General features: G+C 54.7%; 1 protein-coding gene across 1 annotated transcript; it reads right to left on the bottom strand.

Moving 5' to 3' along the window:
* Positions 1-1680: 1680 nt before the first annotated feature.
* On the bottom strand, positions 1681-7256 carry ARSI (arylsulfatase family member I). The gene is made up of 2 exons (XM_048960486.1): positions 6597-7256; positions 1681-5275 (listed from the first exon to the last, which is right to left on the bottom strand). Exons 1-2 carry the CDS (start codon positions 6914-6916, stop codon positions 3871-3873), a joined length of 1725 nt encoding a protein of 574 aa, XP_048816443.1. The 5' UTR covers positions 6917-7256; the 3' UTR covers positions 1681-3870.
* Positions 7257-14186: the final 6930 nt, after the last annotated feature.

The raw sequence follows: 14186 nt of genomic DNA, 5'->3' as shown, positions 1-14186 counted from the left end.
GCATCCCCTTATCTGAAATCTCCTTTCCCACCCAGAAATCTGCTCCTTCACAGCTCTGGGATGCAGCCGCCAGCAGTGCTTGTGTCTGGCCACCTGATGGAGACCTTCACCCCCTCCTCTCTGTTACCCGCCTGCCTTTCCCGAAATACCTCCACGCGCGTCCCTCAGCTCCATATGCAGATATTTCCTTTCTGCAGCCTGGCATGGGCTCTCCAGTTCCGGCTCAAGGAAGGATGCTCTGACTGAGGATTGCACACCGAGCCCTGAATGCATTGGATAGGCAGCTGTCCAAGGGACTCAGGAGGAGCCAGTGTGTGACAGAGGGGCTGCAGAGTGGCCACCCCCCAGCACAGGGCTTGTAGGGGCTGACAGAGCCTGCAGCCATGTCTCACAGACATGCTAAGCACGGCTCCGAGTCACATCCTGCAGAGATCCCAAAATTACTGGGACAGTTTCACACGCAAGCTGGGGTCTGGGGGATGCTCAGTTGCTGTCCTCCAGGAAGCTGAATTCTTGGTTATTTTTAGGTGAGGATTATAAATACCTGGGTAAGGCGAGCATTTTTACATTTAAGGTTGTGTTTGCAAATGGCAAACGGTCTGTGGGCCAGCAGCAACACAGAAACTGCTTTTGGTGTGATGGGAGGGCCCAGGGCCACCTTTTCCCTCATGCCAGGTTCTGCAGTGAGAGTCAGCCCCTTGTCTGTGCTTCTCTCTAGAAAGAGGTGCCCAGGGTGCCCTGCTGTCCTCCCAGGTGGCAGTTTGCTGGGAGACGTCCATTCTCTTTCCTGCTGCTTGCATCTTCATCAGCACCACATCTTCATCAGCATCTCCATAGCTGTCTCCTTCCCACCTCGACCCTCATGCCTATTCCATCCCATCTCTAATGCCATCTCTATCCCATCACATCCCCTTTCCCGTCCTCATTCCAGTTCCAATCTCCATCCATCCTCATCTCTTCCCCACCTCCATTCCCATCCCATCTCCAATCCTATCTCCATTCCCATCTCCTTCCACTCACGTCTCTGTTCTACTCCATCCTACTCCATCCCATTTCTAACACCATCTCCATCCTGTCACCACCATCTTCATCCCCACTCCCAACCTCAAACCCATTTCCATCCCCTTCCCTATGCCAACCCTCAGCCGTATCCCATTCCATCCCCTGCCCATCCCTCCACAGAGCCGTATTTTGCCCTACTTCCCAGCCCGGGGCTCACAGCACTCTCCCAAGAGTGGGACACTGAGCTCTTGGCATCCCTATGTAAACAGATCTCTGTGCTGCAGCATCACAGCAAGGCGAAGAGCTCTCCAAAGCCACTTCAGCAGCGTCTCGCCCATCAGCTACGTTAACCCTTTCCCACCTGGAGCCCATGAGCTCTCCCAGGGGGGGATGAATGGCGTGAAAACACAGGATTTTGGCACATAGCTGCTTCTCCCTCCTTGTTGCAGAGCTGCACTGCTGGATCCAAGCCAACTGGGACCATTCACGAGCAGCGGTGGGACAGGGGACAGGCTCTGCGTTCCCCAGCACCCAGAGACACCTCTGCCCACTCTTTCTCTTTTCAGGAACTAACGCTTTTTTCTTTTTTTTTTTTTCCATCATTTTTTTTCTTCCTTCTAGAATTCAGAATGCTTTTTCATTTATTTATTTATTTAAGAGAGAATTCAGACCCCAAACTCCGGCTAGACTGACTGTGCAAAACCAGCACTGGCCCCAGAGATCAGAGCTGGAGATGAGACAAGACGAGCATTTTCAATGAGATATTATTGAAACCGTTTGGAGAAACATCAAACGTGCTTCCATGGAAATTTCCATTTTTGAAAAAATAATTAAAAAAATGAAATAAAGGAAGGACTAAACTTGGAAATGTTTATATAAATACGCAAATGAAAACTGTTCCACACGCCTTGCCACCGCCCCACAGCCAGCCCCACTCCTTCTGCCCACCCCAGAACCTCAGGTGAGTCTCAGTCCAAATGCTGATGCGTAGATGGGGCACTGAGGGACCAAGGCTTACTGGGCAGTAAGGGTGACAGGGTTAGATGTGTTGATCTCATGTTAGATGTGATGATCTCAGAACTCTTTTTCAACCTTAATGATTGTGTGATTCTCAGCATCCTCCTCCTGCCTTAAATTTGGCAACCACTTGCCAAGAGGCTTGGCCAAAAGGCAGCAACAGAGCGCATTACTGGATGAGCCAGGGATGGAGATGGGACATTAGGGATGGCGAGGAGCTGAGTGCCCTATGGGTCCTGTCCTGGAGGGCATCGGGTGCCCTTGGGCCAGCAGTGTGGTGGTGGATGGATGGAGCAGCAGGGCCAGCTGCGCCAACAGCCAAGCCCCAGCATTGCGAACTCCTTCCCACCTCTACAAGAAGAGGCTCTCCTGCAGGATGCCTTGCTGTCAGCTTTTTTTTTTTCTTTACTTCTACAGAAAATCCCAATTCCCTCAAATAATCCAGCTAAGAGTAGAAAAAAAAAAAAATACAAACGTGTCATTGCATTCTCTTCCCGTCCCCGTCCCTCTCACACACAGGGCTTGAAAGCGCACTGAAAGGTATTCAGTGTGCACGCTGCCAATTGTCACATCTTTCAATGACAGATTTTAAATGAATGTTATTTTGCAAAGGAAAAAGAGGGGGGAAAAAAAAAAAAAGGAAGAAAAAAAAAAAAAAAGCCCACACTGCTCATCCAAGAGCTGACAAGTCCTAACGGGCCTCATTTTCCAGAGACAAAAATAACTATTTTCAAAATTCACAGCAGGGCCTTCGCCTACACGCGCTGCACCAAGAGAAACCTGTGGGGAGAAATGTAAAACACATTGTGTAAATGGAAATGCACCGTGCATCCAAAATGCTTTTAAAGCTATTTACCCTCTTTCATCTGCGCCAGCTCCCGTCGGAGCGCATGTCCGCGGGGAGCGCGGGGGCACAGCGCTGTGTCCGTGGCCAGGGGATGTGGTGGCACATCCTGCCCACCTGCAGGAAAGGGGAGGGTGAAGGGATGGTGAAGGGAGGGTGAAGGGATGCCCCTCTCCATGACCCCGGGGCTCCGTGTCCTGCGGTGATGGAGCAGATCTATGAGATCTTCCTGAGGTCTTTCGTCTGTCCTGGGCTTGGCTGTAGGATGCACAGAGAGGAACTTAGGGGTGCCTCCAGCTGTGCAGCTGTGGGATCCGACCAGGCAGAGCTGGGGATGAACTACTGGGGACCTTTGGGACAAAGCTGCCTCCCATGCATAGGGCTGTCCAGAAGCGTTTGTCCTCTGCGTGCATCAAGGCACTGCTTCCAACCATGTCCTTGCAGGCACAGCTCCAGGGCTGCTCCTGGCCTCCCCGAGCCAGTGGAGAGGAGAAGCCATGGCCAAAGGTGAGGACCTCATCACAGCAAGGCTGAGTCAGGAAGCCATCCTTCTATAGGGAAGTATAAAGGGGAAATGCCATTGTCTTGGGTTTGGGGAAGCCCTCGAGTTCCTAGATCAAGAGCAAACCAAGCAGCTTCTCAGCAGCATGTAGCAAGTCAGCAACATGTATCTACAGAGAAACACCAAGGCAAAAAATGCAGCCACAGTGACTGAGGCTGGCCTGACGCCCCGCACCCCCACCCTTGTGCTGCTGCCACGGCCAGAGCTCACAGTCTGCATGGTTCTCAAGAAGAAGCGTCTGACTCTGAAGGGGCTGAGCACAGCCATGAACCCGCACTGCCCATCCCTGCTGGTCTGTCCGCCCAATCTGTGGTTGCTGGTCCGGCCAAGTGCAGAAGTGTTCGCGGTGAACCCCCGTCCATCGCTCTCCCTCCATCCCACCCCATAGCACTGCCATCTCTATCTCCACCCTGGCCAGGCTGCGTCGGCGCTGGGGACCCTCCGCTCAGATGCGGTTGGACATGAGCCTGGTGTTCAGCTTGCGGAAGAAAGAGCGCAGTTTGCAGATCTTACACTTCTTCTTCTTGCCCCGACCCTTGGGGGGGTCCCCACCACCACCTTCCCACTCCTCCACCTCGTCCTCGCTGGCCCAAGGCCCCCAGGCACCTCCATTGAAGTCGGGGTGGGCACGGGGGTTCTCAGCAGGGTAGCGCACTGGGATGGCTGTCCGGTTGTAGTGCACCAGACGGGTCAGCAAAGCTCGGACGATGTCGGGGCGCTGCTCCGAGAGGTCATAGCGCTCGTAGGGGTCTGCGGTGATGTTGAAAAGCCACACAGATTTTCTCAAGCCGTCGGTCAGCCGCTCCAGGTTCCACCAGCTGCCCGGGAAGTTGGTCAGCGTCTGCGGGGGGATCCAGTCGCTGTAACCGGGGTCCCCGGTGAGGAGCTTCCACTCCCCGACGCGGATGGAGGCCTGCACGGCCGTGTTCCAGATACCGAAGCCATCCTCCAAGGAGCCGTACTTGGCGTGGTTGTAGAGGGGGTCAATGTTATGCAGGATTTCAGTTCGCGGTGACTCCTTCCCCTCACTGATGGCAGGCCAGACGTTGTAGCCATCCAGGCCTGGGACGTTGCTCAGGTTGCCCCTGGCCAGACTCACCAGGGTCGGGTACCAGTCTGTGATGTGCACCAGTGCCCAGCTGGTCCGTCGCTTGCGCTTGATCAAAGGACTGTGGACAAAACCGATGCCACGCACACCCCCTTCCCAGTACGTCCCTTTGCGGCCCCGTAGCGGCCAGTTGCTTCCCCCAGAGAACGTCTGCCCACCATTGTCCGTGGAGAAGACAATCACACTGTTGTCATAATAACCATACTTCTTGAGGGCCCAGGTGATGTTCTTCACTGCCTCATCCATGCACGTCACCATGGCCGCGTACTTGCGGCGAGCGACATTGCCCATGGAGCGGTAGCGGTAGATGTACTCCTTGGGTGACTGCAGCGGAGTGTGCACTGCCTGGAAGGCCACGTAGATGAAGATGGGCTCCTTGGGGCTGTGGGATGCCAGGATCTTGCTGACACGCTGGGCGTAGAGGAAGGTGGAGTACTTCCCGCTCTGGTCCCACGCCACGTTCTCCCCTTCGTGCAGGTCATAGCCGCAGACGCCCGGCCCGTCGCAGTTGTCGTAGGTGTAGTAGTCCACGTTGCCCGTCAGGGAGCCCAGGAAGGTGTCGAAGCCCCTGCGGGTGGGCAGGCACTCCTTCTTGTAGAAGCCGAGGTGCCACTTGCCCACCATGTGCGTGGAGTAACCGGCTTCCTGCAGCTTCTGGGGCAGGGTGACCTGGTCGAGGGGCAGGCAGTTGGGCTGCCGGGGGCGGATGATGGAGTGCTGCAGCCCTGTGTGGATCTGGTACCTGCAGGAAAGAGCCAAATCAGTGGTGATGAGAGTAATGCTGGGTGGGACATGGCGGCAGTTTGTGTTCTGGAGACCCCAGTAATGTGCAGCTCTCTGTGTCACGCAGCCATGGAGCAACTCTGTGCCAGATACAGAGAGCTCCTTATCATAGAATCACAGAAGGGCGCTGGCTCAGGAAGGAGGTGGCTCCATGTGCTCTTGCTTTTCCCCATGGAACTGTATGGTTGGAATAGTGCTCAAAGATGTCCAACTGTCAACCCACCACCCCCACCATGCCCACTGACACCTCCCCCCACCACGTCCCTCAGCTCCACGGTTCTCAAACACCTCCAGGGAAGGTGATTCCCCCCACTCCCGGGCTGCTGTAACACTGCATCACTGCTCTTTCTGAGAAGAAATTTTTCCTAATAGCCAACCTGAATCTTCCCTGGTGCAACTTGAGGCCTGAGTGCAGATGTATCCTCATCCTCTTTTGCACACCCCCAGAGATGCCTGAGCTGCCTCTGGAGCCATCAGGAGAGAGGAGAGGGTTTTGTCTGCACCCCACTGAGCTCCACCACCCCAGGCAGTAGGTGACCACATCCATAGCCACCACATCGAGGGATGCTGATTAAATGTCTCTTACAGAAAATGCTGGGAAATCATAGCAGGGCAGGGAAATCATCCCAGTCTTACTCCAGTAAGTCTTACTGGTCACCGCAGTCTTACTTACTGATGGGAAAGCCCCATCAGTTCCCAGGAGGCTAAAAGGCTCATGATCAGGAAACCAGGATGTGCCCAATGGGATGGAGAAACCTTCCACCCACCCTGCCCTGCTCAGCGCAGACTGAGTGAGCAGCAGGAAAAGCACAGCCTAAGGCAGAGCTGGCAGTGCAAGGGAGCATCCTTCCACCTGACAGCCCAGCAGCCAATTCCCACGTGAGAAGAAACCAACCCAAAGTCTGCAGTGTCGTCCAAGTGGAGACACCTCGCCCCACCACCAGAGGACCTCATGGGCAGGGACTGCCTTTTCTCAAAGTGACTTTTGGTTGTTAGGAGCAACATTTTCACTGCTGGTGACCTGCCACGTGCTATTACAAAACCACGCACAAATCAACTCTTTACCCAACAGGGCCAGGAAGGCTCTTTTCTCTAGAGGATCTCCAGCACAAAATCATAGAATAACCCAAGTTGGAAGGGATCCATCATGAGTCCAACTCCAGCAGCGATGAAGTATCTACCAACATATGGGGATACGTGCCTTGCGATGAGCGGGGCGTGCGCCTTGCAGAGCTATGGGAGAGGAGAGGTCCGTATAGGAAGGAGCAATGGGGGCTTACCGGCCGGTGATCAGCTGGCTGCGGGACGGCGTGCAGATGGGCTGGATGTAGTAGTTCTCCAGCTTCACGCCCTCGGCTGCCAACCTGTCCAAGGTGGGCGTCTGGATGTCAGAGCCGTGGTACCCGACGTCATGGTAGCCCTGGTCGTCGGTCAGGATGAAGATGATGTGCGGCGGGCGGGTGAAGGCGGGAGGCAGCGATTTCTCCATGGGGCTCGTAGCCACGTCGGCCACCAAGCCAGGCTTCATCCAGTCCCAGGATAAATAGCCAAAGCTGAGCAGGCTGACCAGCGAGAAGCCGGTGAGGGCGTACACAGCCATCCCAGAGTGGTGCGTGCTGCCCACAGAGCGACCTACAGCCCCGGCATCGCAGCCACACGTGGGGATGTCCCCTCCTCGGACAGCCCCCAGCTTAGGGGATGGCGGGTGGGAGTGGAGCGGGACGAGCTCCCATCGAGGCACGCTCACACGCACACAAAGAGCCCGGAGCGGCGGGGCTGGGTTGCGATCGGTCAAAAGAAAACAAGCATCGCGCCGCTCCAATCAAACCCACATGCACGGCTTTCCTTTCCTCACGCGGTGATTAGGAACAGCCCCAAAGCAACTCGGAGTGCTACAAGCACTCTTTGGCTTCTCAACGCGTCTCTTTTTTTTCTTTTTTTCTTTTTTTTTTTTTTTTCCCCCTGTTATTTCTTTCCAAAGCAGCACAGAAAACCCACTCCGCAGTGAGCGGCCGCCTTCTCCTCCGCCCCAGCGCCGTTCTGGCTCAGGATGAGCCGATCTTTTTACTTACACTCCCGCAGAAGAGGGTGCTAAAGTTCAAGCCCAGCGGTGCCGCGCTCCCTTCCTCACCCTTTGGGAAACAGCCGCTGTGTCCTTTTCTCACCGTCTTCTCCCGAAGAATTTCTCGACCAGCCCACACCACCATGGCTTTTTTTTTCCCTCTTTTTTTCCTCTTTTCTTTTTTTATTTTTTTTCTTCTTCTCTCTTCTCCCAAAGTCTCAGTCTGGAAACTCAGCGCTGTGGGTTGGGCAGGAGGGCTGCGCAGAGCCACGCGGGGGGTGAGGAGGACACGGGGACGCAGCCTCCGAGGGACACCGCGAGTCCGCACAGCTGCCCGGACCGTGGGCGCAGCGTCCAGGTTTATGGGGAGCCGCAAGTTCGGCCCCTCCCCGCTCGCTCAGCGACTCCAGGAAAAAGCTGGGAAAACCCAAAGCGTGCAGGGTCCTAAGCGGGGCTGCCCGCCTCTCTGCAGCACGGCCCCTGCGCTGCGATGCACAGCCCCGACCCGCAGCCCCACGGCACCCGTCCAGCCCCGTGCAGATAGCGCACGGGCAAAGAAAGGAGAGCTGCAGAAACTTGTCGGGACGTCTCCAGTGGTGAAGCAGGCCGCTGCAGGGCATGCCGATAATTAGGAATATGTATGTATTATGGGATGGGGACTGCTGCACCCATTTTATAAGTGGGGAAACTGAGGTAGAGAGGGACTGGGAGTGCCATGGTCACAGACAGCCCGGGGCAGGGTTTGGTGTAAAACAGATGTCCATGCCCATACAAAAGTGCTGATCTAGGTGTAGGTACTGGGACAAGGGGCCACATTGTTGCCTCAGTGCTTTGGGGGAGTTTTGGGAGAGCTCCTGTATAATTCCTTTTGCAGGGTCTGCATCCATGAGGGATCAGGACAGCACTGTGCATGGCACACACCTCTCTCCTCGATTTTCCTTAGGGCAGGACTTGGCACAGGACAGGGAGTTTGGAAGCTCACACTGTTCACAGAACACAGATCCAGGTGAGCAGTTTGGCACCATTATGTCCCTTGTGTGGATGGGAACAGAGGGCTCCCAACACACAGTGCAACCCAGCATGTTTCCCCTCAACCCATGCACACCCCATGTCTGACTTCAGGACCGCAGGGCTGCTATGGCAAGGGCTGAGTGTGGGCTTTGGGACGGCTCTGCAGAGCTTTAGCTCCCAGGAGCAGCTGAGCCAGAAGGCTCCCCTCTGTAGGGCCCCCTGTCCCCTTCCCTCTGAGCCCCCTCCACCATGCCCTCCCTTCCCTCTGTGGGCCCCCCACTCACTCCCCCCTCCCCCAGACTTCCCTTTGCCAGGTCCCTCCACCATCCTCACACCCTCCCCCCCGGGGCTCTGCTCTCTTAGCCCCTCTACATCCCCTCCCCTGCACACCCCTTTCCTTGGGCTCTCCTCCTCCACATCTCCTCCCTGGGCCGTCCACACATTCTCTGCCCCAGACACTCCCCCCCACCCCACATCAGGCATGCTAGGGCACAGAAGTGGGGACGTTTGGCACTTGGCTGTGCCTTTCCCTGCAACCCTTCAGCAAGGTTTGATTAAGCCCCGGGGGTTCATCAGTTCATCTTTCTTTCCTTCTGCTGCTCCTCTCCTCCCTTCCCCTCGCTCCTTTGCACCGCTCTCCTCCTGCACGCCTCTCTGCTCTCCCCTGAATTCCTCAGCTTTGAATAATTCCCTCTTTGTAGAAAACAACTGGACTTGATGAAAGGGTGCTGCTCAGAAAGGAGGTGTCCCCACTCACCTCTATGATCCAACCCCAACCCATCCCACCATGACTGCATCCTTCAGTGCCACATCTCCATACCCCTTGAACACCTCTAGGCAGAATGACCCCCCTGGCTCCCTGTGTCAGATTTTCCTAACACCTAACATGTGTAAATGGTGCTGTCAGAGCAGCCCTGCTGGGATTGTTGGAGGCAGGAGAAGGGAGCAGCTGGGAAGGAGGAAGAAGAGAAGGGAGAGGAAGAAACGAGAGCTCTAAGGTTCAGGTCAGGACGATTGCAGCCAGCAGCAATGCTGCTCTAGGGGTGATTAATGCATCACAAGCTCCACACATGGAAAAAGTGCTCAGGGCCTGTAGTCACTCCTCTCACTGCTGGGAACTGACGGCAGTCACTTGCCCGGTCTCGCTCTGAGATGTCTCAAGAGCTGGGAGCATCCTTGGAGAGCTTCAGCATTGCACAACAGGGAGGATTCCCCTGGCAACCCGCCTGGCTACAGCTGCTGATGTTGGCATTCTCAGTCCAAGCCCTCAGCCGCTTCGGTCCTGCATCTGCCTGGCAGTTCTGCCAGCCCACAGCAATGGGAGCCCCATGGGGTGAGAGCTGCAGGGCTGGCAGCATCGCAGCACGCAGAGCATCCCCCCAGACCGAGCGCTTCCACACACACCTACAGGCACTTTCCAGTTGAGACCATACCTCTACAGCAGCGATGGGTGAAGCCACCAGACAAAGGCTTCGGGGCTCCTTTTGGTGCTTTCCAGCCTGGAGCAGCACACGAGATGCTCCCCAGCCATCAGCACAAGGCGGTGAGCATTGACCGATGTCCCTGCAGCTGGCACAGCAGCTCGCATTTGCACAGCTGCTTCTCTAACCAAATATTTGGATATTCACTCCTTTTTTTTTTTTTTTTTTTTTTTCTTTTTTTCATTATTAATTTAATGTGGCCTGGGGCAAGAATTAAAATAATCACAGCCCTTCCTGCTTTCTCTCCCCACCACCTCCAGCTCCGGCCGCACTCGTGTTTGGGCTTCAAGAGCATTTGCTGCACACCGGGTTATGCAAACAGCTCTCTGCATACTTCTCAGCGGCTGCGATTTACCATAAGGGCCACACAGCAGTGTTTAAAACTAAGCCTCAAATCTCCTTTCCCCCCACTCCCCTCCCCTTTTTCTTTATTTTTTAACCCTTTTCAAAGCCGGAGCCCCTTCAGCGCTCAATACTGCCTTTCTCTCGCCATCAATGAGGCATTATGAGCAGGGGAATTATTGAAAGCAGAACTCCCAGGCTGTACAATGGGAGCTCTGTGCAAGGCAAATATTGCACAATCTGTTTGCACGCTGCAGGCTCGCTGCCCTGCCCCCTCGGCAGCCCCACTCCCAGCTCACGCCTCAGCCTCCGGACAGCCAAAACGGGACCTCAGACTGAGAAATAGGCAAGGTTTTAACAAATCCCCTCTCTCTTCCTTCAGAGCAAGAGGCATCTGACCCAACGAGGGCAGAGGGGGCCTTGCAAATCACAGCGCCTGGCTCCCGGCTCTCAGATGTTTAAGGGTTTCCGCTCTGCACAGCCAACGTGTGATGCATTGGCTTTTTTTTCTTTATTGGCGTGATGAAAGAGCTGAGGCAAGTCTGGAAAAGAAGCGTGCGGTCCTGAGAAAGGAGAGAGCTTGTTATTTTGTCTAGAGGGGGAAAAGGGATCACAGGGCAGCATGAGGCTGTGAGGAGCTGAATGCAGGGCTTTCCTGCGAGCTGTTCTGCAAAGGGAAAAGCTCAGAAGCGTTTCACTGTTGGGAGAGGGGTGTCAACAGAGCTTCTAAACACACCATCCTTTGCTCCCTGGAAGCTGAAATCAAGGGAGGAGAAAATAGCAAATTGACTTTGACTCCTGCTTATGCAACCCTCGTCATTGCCCAAACAGTGAGGATGGTCACAGCAGTGGGGAGCAGCGTGCTGCCGACGCAGGGAGCAGTCCCTGCAGCACAGCAGCAGTCCCTCTGGCAGGGGCTCAGCAGCACCACTGGATGTTGTTCTCGGAGCCAAACGGCTTTCCAATACCCTGCCCGTGTTCCTGCCATTTGCTCAGTTGAAAATAATCATCATCATCATCAAAACACACTTAGAGGCCATCATGCAACATTAGAGTCTTCTCTAATGTAAACCATCTCCTCTCTGGGCTTGGCCAGGGTTTGTTCCTACTGCTGCTGCTGCTGCTCCCCTTGCTCCTCTCCTGGCTGCCTGGCACCACAGAAACAAGTAAAATCCTTAAATAAGAGTCTGCTTGTCTCAGGGTAAGGAACTTTTCTTCTGTTCTTGAACCCCAGTGACACATCTCAGTGACTCTGGGGGTTCTCTTCTGAAGTCAGTTAAACATTCCTGCTCACATTTGTTTTCCTCTGGTAGACCCCAACCCATTGGCCTCACTCCCTCACAGCATCCCTCCCTTTTCCCAGCTCTGTGCACTGCTGTTCATCACCTTCTCCTTCCCTCCCCTCTGTAACGACTGGCATGCTCACTTTGAAGAGCTGGATAGGAGCCTATGGGTTTGGCGTGGCTCCTTCCTTCCATGCCTTACAGCAAGCTTTCCACTCCACTTGGGTGCTCTCCTTCTTCCTCCTGCCCCAGGCATGAGTTTCCAGGCTCCATATCCAGCCCTGCACAAGCCAGGCTCTCCCTTGTGCCCCATGGTGCTGCTGGAGATGCTGTATACCATGGGTTAGGTGTGAGGAACCCCCCTGAATTTGGTTGGGAAGATGGAGGGCGCTGTAGACAGATGGTTTGTGCCTTGTCCCATCCATTCTCACAGTTCAAGTTCCATGGGTAGATATGGCTTTGTCCTTCACCCTGACAGAAGGTCAAGCTTCATTTACAATAATAATAATAATAAAACTAAAAAACAAAACAACCCATCAGTTTCCTTACCCACAAAACCCTTTGAAGCAGAGAAGGACCCAAAGTAGCAGAAGGAAGGATTTTAGCATTTAACAGAGTTGCTTTCTGGCCCTGCTGCAGCGTGACCCTGGCACTGGTTTCCCCCACCTATTGGTTTTGGACTCCCCACCCTCATTCCTGAGGCAGTTTATCACAGGATACGCAGCACCCCCCAACTCCTCAAAGCACGCAGGGCGCAGGCATCACCTCCAGCCTCACCCAGCTCCATGAAAAGGCACAGTTCTTCCCAGCACCACCTGGGCACAGACGCAGCCCCACGCACCGCAGTGCCACACTCCCTCCCACGGCTGTGGGCACCCCCAGCTCTCTCCAGCCCTTTCCATTTTTCCTTCCAGGTGCAGCCTCTTCAAAGAGCTGCATTCTGGCTGGCAGGGATGCAAGGTCCAGCAGCGAGATGCTTTCCTAACACATGGGAAAGGAGGGGCATAAAACCCCCGCACTCCCCCAGCTTGGCACAAGTGCTTGCAGCACACAAGGAGCCCTTTCTTGCTCAGGGATTGCCTGCTTGTTTATAGCCCTGGCCCGGATCAGAGCAAGGAAAACACACCTGTGTGAGCCAGCCGGGCTTGCACCTGTGAGCCACTAGGGGAGTGGTGCCTGTTTGCCCAGGACGTGTTTTCTTCGTGCCCAGCTTCTCCCCACAGCACCATGAGCTGCTTTCTGCTAAGGGCTGCTGTAGGTTCTGCTTGCTGGAAGCGCGTTGGAATAGGCAAAGAGCCCAATTAGGCACTGCATTGCTTTATACAAAAGGTATCAATAACCCAGCAGAAGAGCTGAGAGCTCGCTCTCGCTGGAGATGCCAAGAGCGCAAATTGCCTGCTTGTAAGAGAAAGGCTTAATTTCCATAGAACATGACAGATTAAAGTGAGAGTGGGTGGGTCCATTCTATTATTCATCAGCACTCCCTGCTAGCAGGAGGTGCCGTGCTGTTGCTTTGAAGTTTCTTCGAAGGCATGGGGTGCCCAGGGCCGTCCTGTTGTGGTAGAAAGCACAGTACCCAGAGATGGAGCTCCCCCCACCCCGGCACTGCGACACAGCCCCACTGCTGAGGATGATGATTCCCAGGCATGAGTCAGAGCAGAAGGTCCTCATTGAAACCCGAAGACCTGGCAGAATTCTGGACCCTGACCAAGGGATTGCTGTGCTGTGGTATTAGTCATGCCCAAAGGCCAGCAGAGCTTCCTCTCTCATCGCTGTGCGGTGAGCTCTGTCAGCCCGGAGCGCATTCTGGAGGTTGGATTCCTCACTCCTGAATGGGAAACAGAGCAAAACAATGAGAGAAAAACCAAATTTCCATCAGCTGCATTTCTCAGGGAGCGTTTCACTCAAGCGGAAAGCTCGAGGAGTGATTCTTTGGCACTTTTCATTTGCAGCTAAACCCTGCAAGAGGAGGAGACTTGGATACTGTAAGAAAGTCTGTGGGGCAGCCCCCTGGTGCAGCAGGGTGGGGGAGGTGTATTTACCCCCACGTGGGCAGCAGGGAAAGCACCGTGTTCAGCACAGAGCAGCGGTGACCAAGCAGAAGGCAGCGAACCCAACCGTGGTGGGCTGCCACCACTAAGGGGACAAAAGGATACATCATCTCCTGCACTGCTGCAGGTAGAAAACCCTTATTATTAGCCCTCGGGTATGTTTTCCTGAACGTTTCTGCTAGAAACAAGTCCCTTCTTGGGCTGTTGTCGCAGGATCTGCAGCGCTGTGCCCATATCTCCATCCCACCCATCGCCACTGGGGGTTTTCTGCTCCCCGTCACGTGCAGGGCGGTTGTCGGGAGGCTGAGAGTACCTATATCGATGCTGCAGAGGGTGATTCATTATGATCTGCAGTAATCCTGAAGCTATACAAAATCGCTAATAATAGGGCTTCGAAAGCGACACGTTACCCGAGATAAAAACTGCCTGCAGCCAAACCCAATCCTGCTCTGCTGAAACTATAAATAAAAAGGTATAGCCCGTACTCAGCTCCCAGGAACGAGAGGAGAAGGTGCAGCTCAGCCCAGGATCTGAGATTGGGATTGGGATCCTGCCCTAGGAAAGCACACACAAGTGAGGCAGATGCCTTGTGCTGGTTCTGGAACGGGCAGAATAGCAGCCCCGCCGCCGCCGAGGCCTC

The sequence above is a fragment of the Lagopus muta genome, chromosome 14, assembly GCF_023343835.1.
Source record: "Lagopus muta isolate bLagMut1 chromosome 14, bLagMut1 primary, whole genome shotgun sequence".
NCBI classification, from domain to species: domain Eukaryota; kingdom Metazoa; phylum Chordata; class Aves; order Galliformes; family Phasianidae; genus Lagopus; species Lagopus muta.
The sequence above is the reverse complement of the archived record's forward strand: the minus strand, read 5'-3'. Positions and strand labels throughout refer to the sequence as shown.